Raw genomic sequence first — 13,729 nt, forward strand, 5'->3', positions numbered from 1 at the left:
TCAGTTACAGAAGGGGGTTGCAAAAGCGCCTCAGTTTCCTCAGCGATAATGAGCCTTGGGGGACTGGCAGACTGAACTGTTGTCATCTGAGGCCCCAAGTTTAGGTCTTTTTTCCTTGTCCTTCCTATGCTTAGGGAGCTCAACCTTGGGACAACTGGCAGACACCATCAAATGATGCAAGGAAGATGGGAGGTTAAGATGCCTAGCTAAGATTTCAACCCTACAGCTGGTAGTCCCAGAATTGAAACAAGTTCAAAAATGGCAACTAGGAAAGTTGTGATCCAGGCCTAGACAGGTGACACACAAGGAATGAAAGTCTCTGTGTGGGATTTGCTTACCACAGTGGAGACAATTGTTAACTTTATCTGACATGAGTTAAAGCAAGAAAAAGAGTTCCCCAGTTGGGGTACTTACCTTTAGAAGACTTCTGTCTGGTGCGGATGGACTGATGCACCGAAACACTGCTTCGTACTCTGATGGCAAGAAAAAGACCAATGTCATGGTGCCGGCTGTCTCCCTTTATACCCAAGCATACTGACATCAGGGCAGGGTAGGGCATCCGCCAGCCTTAGGAGGAGGGAGATTTTTATTGTGATAGTCGGGCTGGACAAGGGCTTCCACAACAGGAAATTCCACAAGTCAGGACTGTAACAGTGAATGCACTCAAACATCTACATTTATGGTAAGTGTACACAACTGTACTTTCCATCATCCTTTCATGTTACTAGAGATGGATTTTCTACACTAATTCCTTCACTTTGCAGGTAATCCATAACTCCAGTTTCTGCTTCTTTAATTTCTCCATTACCAACCCTCTTTTCCACTTCCCCCTTTGTTTTATTATTTTTTGTATAGTGACATTTTCCATATCCAGATGCCCTTGCCTATATTTCTCTCCAATTATCTTTGGTGTTCCTTTTTTGTATTGATTAGTGTGTCTTTCTCCTTTGAATAAATATTGCATCATATAAAATATCATTTTATTTCCTATGCCCATATGTATTCTTCAGATGTCTCCCAATCCACCTGTTTCTTTTTCCTTTGTGGACTCATTGATCCATCGTGCTGTAACAAAACCTATGTTAGGCTTTCTACATAAAGTCCTTCACTTCACAGGTATGCCATAACTTTCATCTTCTATTTCTTTTAAATTCTGCTTTACTAAACTGATGTTCTGTATTCCCCCTTTCTGATCTTATTTTTTGTATTTTGAAATTTTCCATATCTAGGCATCTTTGCCTGTATTTCACTTCAAATAGCTTTGGAGCTGCTTTTTTGTATTGATTAGTTTGGCTATCTAATTTGCATAAATATTGTACCATGTCAGATCTGTCTTGCTTTCCTGTGTCCATGTTTTTTTATGCATTATTAAATTCTCTGTTTTGTTTTCTATTTTCACACTTCCTTTTCCAAATGTCTCAAATTCTCTTGGTCTATATAAGTTTTTTCACAGACCTGTTGTATTAATGAACACAAATTTGCATTTGAAGTTTTTGGCGGTTTTTCTTCTGCAAGTATTTTTCTTTCCTCTAATTTCTATCTCAGTCTTTTTGAATGCCTTCTGTCTGGAAGTTCTGGGCTTCTCGCATAACACCTATCGATGCATAATTTCTTTCTTATCCTAAGTAGTCCACTCTGTCATCTTTATGGGTCTTTTTTGTCCTATTAGTTTTTGTGATTTTTGTGGATTACTACCTTCTACAACAGGGAGGCCAATTCATCCTTCCCCTAAGCTTGGCCTAACTCCGTTATAGGAATGTTTCTGATTTTGAGGATTCTACGCAGTCTTTTTTTTTCCCAGTCCTGGCAGCAGTGTACATTCCAGGATTTGGCATTTTTTTTTATCCTGGGACTTGTGAACCCAGCTGTCTTTTTTTTTTTTTTTTTTTTTAACCTACTTCTTCATGATATATGATATGTAAACACAGTTTGCATATCAGTGTCGTTTTGATAAGATTTTGTAAAAATTGTATCCAACTCTTGAAGGTGCTCACCAAGACTTGATGAATTTAATTCCAGTAATGCTAGTCTCCTTTGCTTGTTGATTTATCATCTGTCCATTTGGACTCCCTTCTATGTTTGCAGTGAAGCTCGTATGATACATTTGTAATAGTGGAATTCATGATTAATTATTGTAGATAATTGCACTACTTGTGACTTGAATGATTTTTTTGCATTATTAGTGTGATTGACATTTAGTGTCCTTCTGGATGGTTGTCTCGTGAGCTTGATCAGCACCATTTTGCAAAATAGGTCATCTTTCCACAAAAGTGACACAGTTTGTATTCTAGTGGAATGCACATTTTTTTACAATTAGCATTGATTTTATTGTATGTCAGCAGATTTATATTTTTTATCTTTTATTTGTATTGCCCTTGTCTTGCTCTACACACACCTTATTTAACTTGCTATATTCTGACAAGTTGGTGAATGATCCTGTCCTCCAAGAGTTGTCTCCTAACTAGAGCGTTAATAAAAATTGTATCTAAAATTGCAGTGTTTAGCCATGATTTTCAGCCTGGCATGATGCATAAAGTATTTCACTTGCTTCCTGGCCTCCTTTTCGAGAATATAATGTTCAAAAATTTTTCTTTACTTTAAAATAAATAGTTTTGCTTTAACATCAGAATATTTATGTGCATCTGCTGCTGAGCTTATAATACTGAGGTGTTATTTCTCACCTCTGGTATATACAATTCCCTTTTAATTTTTTCAAGTTGTAGTTTTAGTTCTCAACACACTGTATCTTGTTGCATCAGTTTGGACCCCCTAATACTCTAACTTAACCCACTGATGGCAGAGCTTGTTATGAAATTCACACGTACAATTAATTATGCTGAAATTATAATTAATTTTGTTACTGTTACTTAATATCTCTGTGGTTTTCCTGGCTTTGCTTGAGTGATAAAATGTTGCAGTACTCTGAAACATTGTGCATCATCAGTTACTGGCAGTTTGAAACCGTTGTTATCCCTTTATTTATAGACAGAAAGTCTAACTTGTTCATGTGCATGTACATTACATAGCATTAACTTGTTTCTGCTTTGAAGTCAACATTTTCCAAATGAAGTTTAATTTATCTTTTGAAGCCTTCATTATCAAAAGCTGTTGAGTTTATCTGTACTGAAGTTTACAGGTCTTCACTGTTTTGCCACCATTTTCCAGTGTAGTGAGCTGAGATAGACTGAATGCATTCCATAAAGAACTACCTGAAGCAGGTCACTTGATAGGTCGCCAAGTTATTGGACCATCCCTGTAAACCTTATGAGGAGTAATGGTTGGGTCGACAGCAGTATAAAAGTAGATGCCTATTAAGGTAGCCTACAACGGTAGTGGAGTGATACCTGACTTTAAGAATTTTATCTAACATGGAGATCAGGTTTACAAGACCTGTACAAAGAAGTGCAAACTACCACGGTACATGGGTTCTGTCAGTGACATATACACTTGTGACATGGTATATTGTTTCACAAGTTGCTTTGTAATTTTTGGAATACATAGTAGAAAACTATCTGCAAGGATGAAGATATGAAGGGAATCGAGCATTTTTTGTAAGCTTACAGAATGTCAGAGGCCAAAAGGCTTTGATTTTACTGAATGTGGATGTATATTTTTGCTTAAAACTAGTGGAAATTCTATGATAAACTGTGTGGTATGAGGCTTTTAAACACCTATGACAGTGGCCAAAAAGGGTAGAATATGAGCTTGTTGGTGAGGTAATACTGTATAAGATATGCTAAGGTTAAAGTCATCATGTCCAGAAATTCCACATGAACAAATCTTCCAAGAGTTGTAGAAACTATGAAAAGTGAATAAATGGTCTGTCATTTGTTGTGTCCAGAGGCCTTCAAAAACTTGAATAGGAGGACCATGTACTTCTACATCTGTTGTGAAAGGGAAGGATTTGGTGATTATTGACTTTTTTACCCACAGAATCTTCTGGTTTTGTTGACTACTTGTTTGGTGTAAGTATGTTGCACTTTTTAGTTTAGTATTTAAAATATGATACTAAAAGTCACAATTCTACTGAATGTTTGATCATGTTTTGGTGGGGAACTCCTAAAACTGTTTAGTTTTAACAACTCTGAGGAAGTCTTACTTATTGCAGAGACAAAATTAGTTTATCATAAATTTGTCCTCTCTGTGTACTCATGTTTGCTCTGGTGTTGATGGTGTGATCATACCTCTCAACCTGGAGACACCAAAAATCTGGACAAAGGCCTATGGACAAAGGCCGATGAAAAGTAGGTACAACTGGCCAAAAATCTAGACGTTAATTAACATAACATTTGCATGCATAATAATATGGCTCCACCCACTCAAAATGGAATTGTGGAATACAAATATTCAAACACAAGCTACAAAACACAAAATTAGCACGGACTGTAAGTAGAACACTAGGGTTTTATTTACATTAACATTTGAACTTTTATAAAGCTTTATACGTGCATAAAACTAATGTGGTGTGAAGTGTCACCCCTCTAGTAGCCTGTACACACATTGTATTCTAGAGCATTTTCTGAAAAATAAACTCAAAAAGCATAAGATAAATATATTTTGTAAACAATAAAATCTATTAAAACTGTACAAATAGCAATGTTATAAGAGAGTCTTTACAGAGGTAATAGTACAGTCAGTCTTTTCTGTAAATATTGTAATATATTATATACCCCAGATTATTTTTTGTAAAATTTCACAAATTTCCATATCTTGAAAACCATACAGGCTAGAAATGTATTGTTAGGTCAGTTTTTGTTAACCAGACATAGTGTATCTCACAATAGCAAGAAATTCCTCTATACATGAATGCTTATTGAGATATTTACAGAAATATGTAAATATAAAGCCACAGTGGTACAATGGTAGCGTTGCCTCACAGCAAGAGGTTCTCCTGTTTGATTCTCGGCTGGAGTGCCTTCTGTGTGTGGAGTCTGCATGTCCTCCCCGTGAATATGTAAATATAAAGCCACAGTGGTACAATGGTAGCGTTGCCTCACAGCAAGAGGTTCTCCTGTTTGATTCTCGGCTGGAGTGCCTTCTGTGTGTGGAGTCTGCATGTCCTCCCCGTGAATATGTAAATATAAAGCCACAGTGGTACAATGGTAGCGTTGCCTCACAGCAAGAGGTTCTCCTGTTTGATTCTCGGCTGGAGTGCCTTCTGTGTGGAGTCTGCATGTCCTCCCCGTGGTCGAATGGCCTCCGATAGACATGCGTGAATGGACGTGCCTTCGCTGAAGGTTGGGTGTCGGGTTGGCAACTCAGCACCATAAAAATCGACTGCCAATCATTAGCAGGCCGGAGTTCCGCTATGGCGACCCCTAACTGGGAAAAGCCAAAAAGACAAACAAACAGAAATATGTAAATATATGCTTAATTGTATAATTAGCCAAACAAATAATACAGAATATATATCAAGATGTGCAACTTACAGTGCAAATATCAAAGCAACTCTTCAGCAACATCTAAGGTTTCACTTAATGTCATACAACAATTTGTAAGTCACTAATTTTTTGAAGTATTAAGTACATATGGAAATATTAACCCCAAAATAGGTGTGCACAGTGTGGGATCCAAACATCGACTAGTAAAAAAATTGCCAAAATCCACGATGGCCCAAGCACAAAGCAGTCAGCAGTAAGATGATACAATCCAAATTTATTACAGCACAAAATTAGAGTTAAGCACTTTCATCCTTCACTAGGACTTCATCAGAATTTCAGACATAGTAAGAATAAACAGAAATGCTACTTATTTCTTGTAGCAAGAATGCAAGGAAATATCTCCCCTTCCTTATGCATTTGGAATGAGTAACTGTAGGATTACGACTGAAAAATCATAACATAGCAGTTGGAGACCTAGACTAGTGACTACCAGAAGACAGACTGCAAAACTGAAGTGCGGAGACCTGTCTAGCAAAACGTGAGAAACAGCAGTTATGTTTTCCATCCAAGCTCTCCCCCCTCTGTGGTCACAAATGCTTGCCAGTACTTAACTGCAGAGAAATGCGCTGTATTTGTAAATGGAGAAGCAACTAATACCATCTCAAAGCAAGCATATGCCAAAGGATGGAACCATCTACCTTGTCATCAACCTTTTTAGTTTAGGATAAGAGCAGATCTAAATGTTTAGCTCACATTGAATGCACACACACACACACACACACACACACACACACACACACACACACACACACACACAGTCATAGAAGTTTGATGTGCCATATATGGGGAGGGGTTGTTTAGATGGCTGTAGTCACAATAACATGCTTCATGGATATGCTGAAAAAACACCCACCACCAGATTCATGTCTAAAGCTGGTATGCCACAACAAAACTATTACTTACAGCCCAAGCTGAACTCTCCCTGGCTCTGGCCTGCATCGTTGCCCACTGAAAATCATAGTAAAGTCAGTAAATGCTACTCAGTCTGCGTTTTCAGTGTTTACATACATTGTTGTCCTGCTCCCTCTGGCCTTGTTTCCTAGAATTACTCGCTCAGATTCTTTTCATTCATAAAAACACACACTCACTGCTTCACATCATCTTCACTACCACAAGGGAAGGAGGCATGTAATGCCATGATCATAGTATTGGGTGAGGGTTACTTCCTTCATGATCTGTACCCAGCAAAAAAAAAATTGCTTAATAAAAATGAAACCTCTAGAGTTTCTGCTACTGTTTACCTTTGTCATGCGGGCTTCCCTGGCAAAGTAAAATTATCTTTGTTACTCAACCAAGCAATGCTGTTAACATTTCATTAAATGCACCTAGACTCTCGGGTAGATTTACATAACAGCTGTAACATTTATGTGGTACAAGAAATTGACAGCTACTGCAAGCTGGTTTCCAAAGAACTTCTTTAATAATTAATGGCTATAACAATTATTTAAAGTGCAATGAATGTATATGGAAAAATGTGCTATTATTAGCCATGGTGTTGGCCATATCTCTTAGCACAAATAATCTGGACAAAGCCTAAAATAATGGGGGGGGGGGGTCACCGCTGGATATGCTGGCAATATGTGATGATGTCAGCATGTACATAAATTAAAATTAAAAAAAAAAAAAATCGGGATAAAAGGGGCCACTCGGGAATTCATGGCACCCTATTTCAACCCCCAAAATGGTAAATGCTGAGGAATTGGGTACAGTTGAGTAGTATGGCCGAGATAGCTGGTTTTGGGGAGTTCTAATAATGCATTGTTTTAAGTTTCTTTGTAAATTTTAATAATCAATTTAACAACCATAATTTCAAACTTAAGTAATGGACAAAATATTTTTTTACATTCTGAAATTCCAAAATATAACTTATTCACAACCTAATTTTAGAAGGAGCAATGCCTTTAAAGTTCATTTGTAAGCATATTTGATTTTGAATATTTATGTTTAAGCTGACAGAAAAAGCTGTACTATTTCTTTACATGATTCTCTTGTTGCCATAGATCACTGAAATTAATAGTTTAGTACTTTGCAGAAATCTGAATTAAGATAATCTCCTTATATGCTAGAAGTTATTGGTTATTTTTCTAAAAAAAAGTATGGAATGGTTGGCCATAATAACATACATTTGATTTTTAGTTAAGTTCTCTCTATTTCACAGTATTCTGTATCCAAAAAAAGAAAGAGGACTTATTGATCTTTGCCTGTCTTCAGACTGTTTACTTTCAGTCAAGAATGGCAGTCTTCAGTAATACTGTTTACTTTCAAGATATCTGGACACAGTTAATGATGGTTTCCAGTGATGTTGTCTTAACTGTGGTCTTTATCATATTTTAAATTTACTGTAATCAGGAATGTTGGTTCTTCAGCTACAGAACGGTGTCACTTATCTACAGGAATCCCACATCATTTACTCTTTCTCTCTCAGTAGTGTCAGGTTTCTTGATATTTCAGAAGAGAGTTTTCAGCCTAAAAATGTTAGATATCTTTTTTGGCTCCAGTGGGACAGAAAGGTCTGAACACTTTGGAGTTTGTGTGCGTGTGTATAGGTAGGTATGTATGTATAAAATAACATTGCGGGGGTAAAAATCTTCAAAATGCGATTGTCATTATAACGTAATAAGTAGGCAAATACATAAAGAAAGCTTTGAGTTTTCATCCAAATATTGCAAAAGAGGATGAATAGTGAGGAAGTACCTTATTTACCTGTTGCACTATTTGGATGAAAATATGTTCTGGCAAGAGAAAATATTGTGCTTAGTACGTAGCTGCATTTTAATTGTTTAAAGCTGTCATTGCAACTGTTTCCTCTTTTATTACAGGTCACTCTGTGGTAAGGAAATGGCTGCTGCTTCAGGATCCTGATGATGCAAGTTCTGGAGCTAAAGGTTATCTGAAAGTCAGCATGTTTGTACTTGGAGCAGGAGATGAGCCAATGGTAATTTAATGTTTGCAGTCTGTTTTGTGCTGTATATAGTGAACAGTATTAGTAGTTCTTGTCTAGTGTTAAAAGGAAGATCATTGTACTGCTTTTTTAATGTTCTTTAAAACTGTGAAGTCTGTCCAAGCATCATTAAGTAAACTTTTGGAATGAGGTAGTACATCTTAAGTAAGGAGAAATGCACACAATTAAACTACAGCAACAAAATAAAGCTTCATATTCCTATAGTTACAATCAGACACATTTTTCTGCTCTGTTTTGGCTGCACTCCTCTGACCATACAGGTTTCCATGCCAGTTACCCCCACTGAGATATTAATTATCCCTCTGACAAGAGGCTTATGGCTTGCATGTTTCTTGGGAAGAAAAACAAGCAGACTGGGATCAGGGCTATCATATGCATGGAGGAACGGATTTTTTCTTTTAAGCCCTATCTGCATTGTGCATGCTGTCCACCTGTTCAGATTTGAGTAAGTTAATGGGTATCATCAAAGAACCACAAGTCAGGTTTTTAGGGGAAACAAACTTGGTATGAAAAGATGTGAATATTTGCCGAACAAGTGACATTATTAGCCTTTATTTAAAAGAAGTAACCAAGAAAAACATGCATATAAGGTAAAATGCTAGTCAAATAAAAAGTAAAAAAATGACATAAGAAGTGAGATTGTGTTTCAAAAGTAAAGCCTTCATTTGCTCAAGTCCCAGCTGTGTATGGAACATAGACTCAGAGCTGGGCATCTGGATTTCCAGGCAGAATGTATGGTCTGCCACTTGAATAGGCATTAAAGTTTGGGCAAGGGTAAGCCAAGGCTGTTGAAGTTTATTGGGAAGGGCTGACTGGAAGTTTTTAAGGTTAAGCAGTCACTTTTGAGGTTCAGGGATAGAGGTTTGAATTAGAGATGTTGAGCAGATGAGACCTTCAGTATTAGCATTAAGTTTCTGGGTGGGAGTTCGTGTGTGTATTATAAGATCACAGTTGTGGAAGACTGGACATTTTGCCACTTCATACAAGTTACAGGAGGCAGATCAACCACAAGGCGGTGGCACATGAATACCAGATGTCAATCCCAAAAATAACTGATTTGAAAGAAAGCTCCATGCATTAATGCTACAATAAAAATGAAAACTATAGAAATATTGTTGTACAGTTAACATTCAAGCCTCTACTAGTAAGTGTCGGCATTATGGTTCGGCATTCAATTGACCTTACACAATCTGTTAAAAAATGATATTTCTCAAATTTATGTAAATGGCAGAGCAAATGTGAAAAGAACACACTCATGAAAATGAGTCGTCGCTATTATTATAGTGTCATTAGTTGATACTAAAGTCTGACGATGCCTCAAGTCTCAGAAAAAGAATAGAAATGGGTTGTTACAAGGAAATGTGAGAATTAGTAAGACAAATGTTGAATTTAAATTGTACATGAGTGCAGTGTGTTATATTGTGTCTAACATTATATTTGAAGTACTGGAATACATAGAAACCAAATGCTGAGCTACGTTCACATTTTTAACATATTCTAGCCAACTGGTGAAGCCATTACATAAAAAATACTGCCCAAGTTGATTCAAGATAAAGTACAATGATTCTTTTTTACATGATAGCACTTAAATAAAAAGGAAATTCTCATATTATTCTTGGACATTTTGAATTGCAAGGCATTCACAATGTAAAAATGTGTATATGTGTGTATACATCTTTCTAGATAGATTCATGAGTGCAGTCACGGAGACAACTCAGATGCTATGAAATCCATAACAGTAGTATCCTATCTTACTGTGCTTATTTGTTTAGACATGCAAGATGTTTGCCAGAGGAGTGGCACATACTTTATAAAACAGGATGCTTTTTCAGGGGCACTTACTTCCAAGAAATTACTCCTAGTTCTCGGAAATAAACCAGAGAACTAAAGTAATTGGAAAGCACAGATTCTTATGAAGTAGCTAGCGTAGTAGTGCAGTTACTATCTTAAAGAAAAACATGATTTCCATTTGTATTTCTCCACAATTTTTGAATAATGTGTTTAAAAAAGCATTATCCATTGCTTACAGTGGAGGGAAGTAGTCTCAATAATGCCAGATACTAAGCTTTTCTCATTACTGGATACCAACCAGGATTTCCAGACAAATAAAACTAAACAACTAAAGCTCCAATCTGTGTACATTTAGTATGCCATTATGAAGGCAGAGATTCATTAGACTTCCTTTAAGCATTTCATCAGGAAAAAGTTGTGCTCCAGACAGTTGTGGCATAAGAGCTTGGAAAACCTAGAAGGTGGTTTCACCAAAACTGATTCATTTGTATACAGTTAGATCAGGAAGCACAAGGCAGATAACTTGTTACCAAGTATATTATGACAGCAGTCGTTCATGTTAAACAGTAACAAATGCAAAATAAGATGGATGAGTCTAAAATATATCAGCCACATTCTGACATCAGAGGGCCTGAAGTGTGATCTAGGGAAAGAGACCAAAGCCAGAAGACAGGTGTCATTACATTGGGTTTCTGAGAATAGTGTCGTATATGTGGATAAGTTATTCCTCTAAGAAAATTGATAGAGTGGTAAGTATCTGTGAGGGTACAGTTATGAAACCAGGGCATTCACCTACTCCTATCCCTTCAGGCTTTAACCTTAACAATTCTACCCTGATCCCAGATGCCTTTAACAAATACTTTACAGAAGCCATTCAAACTCTAGCTAGTTCATTACCCACATCTTCTGCATTCTCACCAAATATCTCTGAAGACTCTTCTAATGCCTTTCAGATTCAACCTGTCACCTCATCTATTATTTATAAGCTTCTCAACAAACTCAAACCATGTACCCCTTCTGCTGACCAACTCCCATCTGAATACTTACAAATTGCTGCAAAAGTTATTAATCACCCCATATCCATACTGATAAATAGAACAATCTCTGAAGGAGTGATCCCCACCATATGGAAAATATCGCATATTATTCCTCTACATAAAGGGGCTCTTCTACTGAGCTCTCCAACTTTAAGCCCTATTGCTTTACTCTCCCCATTAGCTAAAATTATGGAAAGATGTATACACAAACAATTTCTCAACTATCTTCTTCTTAACAAACTTTTAGCTGACTGTCAACATGGTTTCAGGCCTTTCCATAGCACTACAACTGCCCTCCTTTCCTTCTCTGACTCCATAAATAATAATCGAAACAATAATCATTTCTCCTCCGCTCTATTCATAGATCTATCAAAAGCCTTTGACATGGTTAACCATAATATACTTCTTCACAAACTCAATCTCTTTTCTCTTAGCTCACAATCTCTACAGTGGTTTAGGAGCTATCTCAATAACAGGCAACAAGCAGTGCTTTGGGATAACAACCTATCATCCTTAACCCCAGTAAATATTGGTGTTCCACAAGGATCAATCTTAGGTCCCCTTCTTTTCTCATTATTTATTAATGACCTACACTTTAATGTGCCAGAAGCTACTTGTATTCAATATGCTGACGACTCTACTTTGATCTGCACTGCTAAAAATGTCTCCTCCCTTCAGTCCATCACCCAAACAGTTTTCCAAAACATTGAAAAATGGTTTATGCAACAATGCCTCCTCCTAAATCCCAAAAAAACTAAGCTTCTTCTCTTTACTCCTACCAATAAATCTCCCACACCATTCTTCACTATCTCCTCAAATAATTCTACCTGTATTAACCCTGATATGACCACTCGACTGTTAGGTGTAACCATTGACAACCGACTTAACTTTGATGACCATATTAACTCTACTATTAAAGCTGTAAATAAAAAAATTGGGATGCTCTACAGAATTAAACCCTTCCTTTCCCCAGTAGCGAGAAAAACCATTGCTCAAACTCACCTGATCTCTACCCTCTTTTATGCCTCAGCTTTATACACTAACTTATCTAAAAATAACATTTCCAAACTCTCTACCTGCTATCACAGTATAGCAAGATTCATTACTTCTACTCCCCTTAGAACTCACCACTGTCTCAACCTCAAACAACTAAACTGGCTAGAGCTAAATAACCACTTACTCTACCAACAATTACTTATCATTCATAAGACACTTTACTACCCTGATTATACTCCTAGCCTGACAAAACTAATTTCACCATATAAAATACTAGCCACACTTCGCTCTGCCAATAAACTTCTAGTATCTGTTACTAAATCGCACAATAAAGCTGGTGACGCATTATTTTCAAATTCCATAGGTAAAAACTGGAACCAACTCCCTCAAGAATTAACTAATCAAGACTCTACTACTCTTTTCAAAAAACATATCAAAGAACATCTTAAAACTCAATGGTTATGTCCTTGTACCAACCCCGACTGAAAACACGACTCCATTCACCTAATCTTCCTCTTCCTCCCTTACTAAGATCCTAACCTACACTTTTAATTGCTGAGAGTCACTTCTTAGAACTATGCCTTACTAAGAATCTTTTTGTAACGTATTCCTATATTGTTTCCATCTGATTTATTAGTCTAACTATAGTACCATGCCTTTAATTTTTTTTCTCTTATTTTAATTCTACTTCTAATGTATTTTTAGATTCTTTTTGTAATTTTGTCCTTTTTTCAACTTGTATATTGTTGTGCATATTAATTTTAATTTTTTTTTTTTTTTTGTCATTCACAATTGTTGCTTACCTGTTCTGGAGCTTTTCTCCCCGGGCCTCGACTGTAAACGGATGTATGTCCAGCTTGACTAGCCCGGTCAACAAATGTAAAATAAATAAAAAATAAATAAATGAACAGGAAAATAGTTTTGAAACCCTCAAATATCTAGTTCAGGATTCTTCGGTGTTAAAACATATGAATAAGCCAGTTGTGCTGCAAGCAGATACTTCTCAGAATGGTGCTGGGGATGTGATGCATCAGGGTGCATGTGGGTCATGTGCAATTCAAGGTATAAAAAATAGGTGATCAGGTAGAAATGGAACTTTTAGTAATATTGCATGGATGTCAGAAGTTCCAAGAACACATATGCAATAAAACACATCAACATTAAAGACATTAATTAAAGAACTTTACATGGAAATCACAAAATCTGAAACTGAAATACTGAAGTGGTAAGGAAGCATACATAACAGATATGCTTTATAGAGCTTATTTAAGAGATAGTTGCTAGAAGTAGCAAACATTCTTTGGGTAATTCCTCAGTTACCAATAAAATAAATCAAAACAAAATCCTTAACTGTACTGACACTGGCTTAGAGATACAGTTACTAAAACACATGAGAGTGAAAGATGGCTTGAGCAAAAATCCAGAAATGCAGTTATACTGGCTTAGCAATACAGTTACTAAAACACAAGGCAGTAAATGCTGGCCTGGGCAAAACTCTTTAG

The 13,729-nt window shown here is 36.6% G+C and overlaps 1 protein-coding gene across 1 annotated transcript in view; it reads left to right on the plus strand.

Annotated features, from left to right (window-relative positions):
* LOC122788742 (myoferlin-like) overlaps positions 1 to 13,729 on the plus strand; it is a 1,037,182-nt gene that overhangs the window by 739,912 nt on the left and 283,541 nt on the right. Inside the window, exon 12 of the mRNA XM_044055636.1 lies at positions 8,261 to 8,376. Coding sequence (XP_043911571.1) covers positions 8,261 to 8,376 — 116 coding nt within the window. The remainder of the gene's footprint in view (positions 1 to 8,260; positions 8,377 to 13,729) is intronic.

Source organism: Protopterus annectens, chromosome 14.part0 (assembly GCF_019279795.1).
Source record: "Protopterus annectens isolate FY-2018-M chromosome 14.part0, PAN1.0, whole genome shotgun sequence".
Classification (NCBI taxonomy): Eukaryota; Metazoa; Chordata; order Ceratodontiformes; family Protopteridae; genus Protopterus; species Protopterus annectens.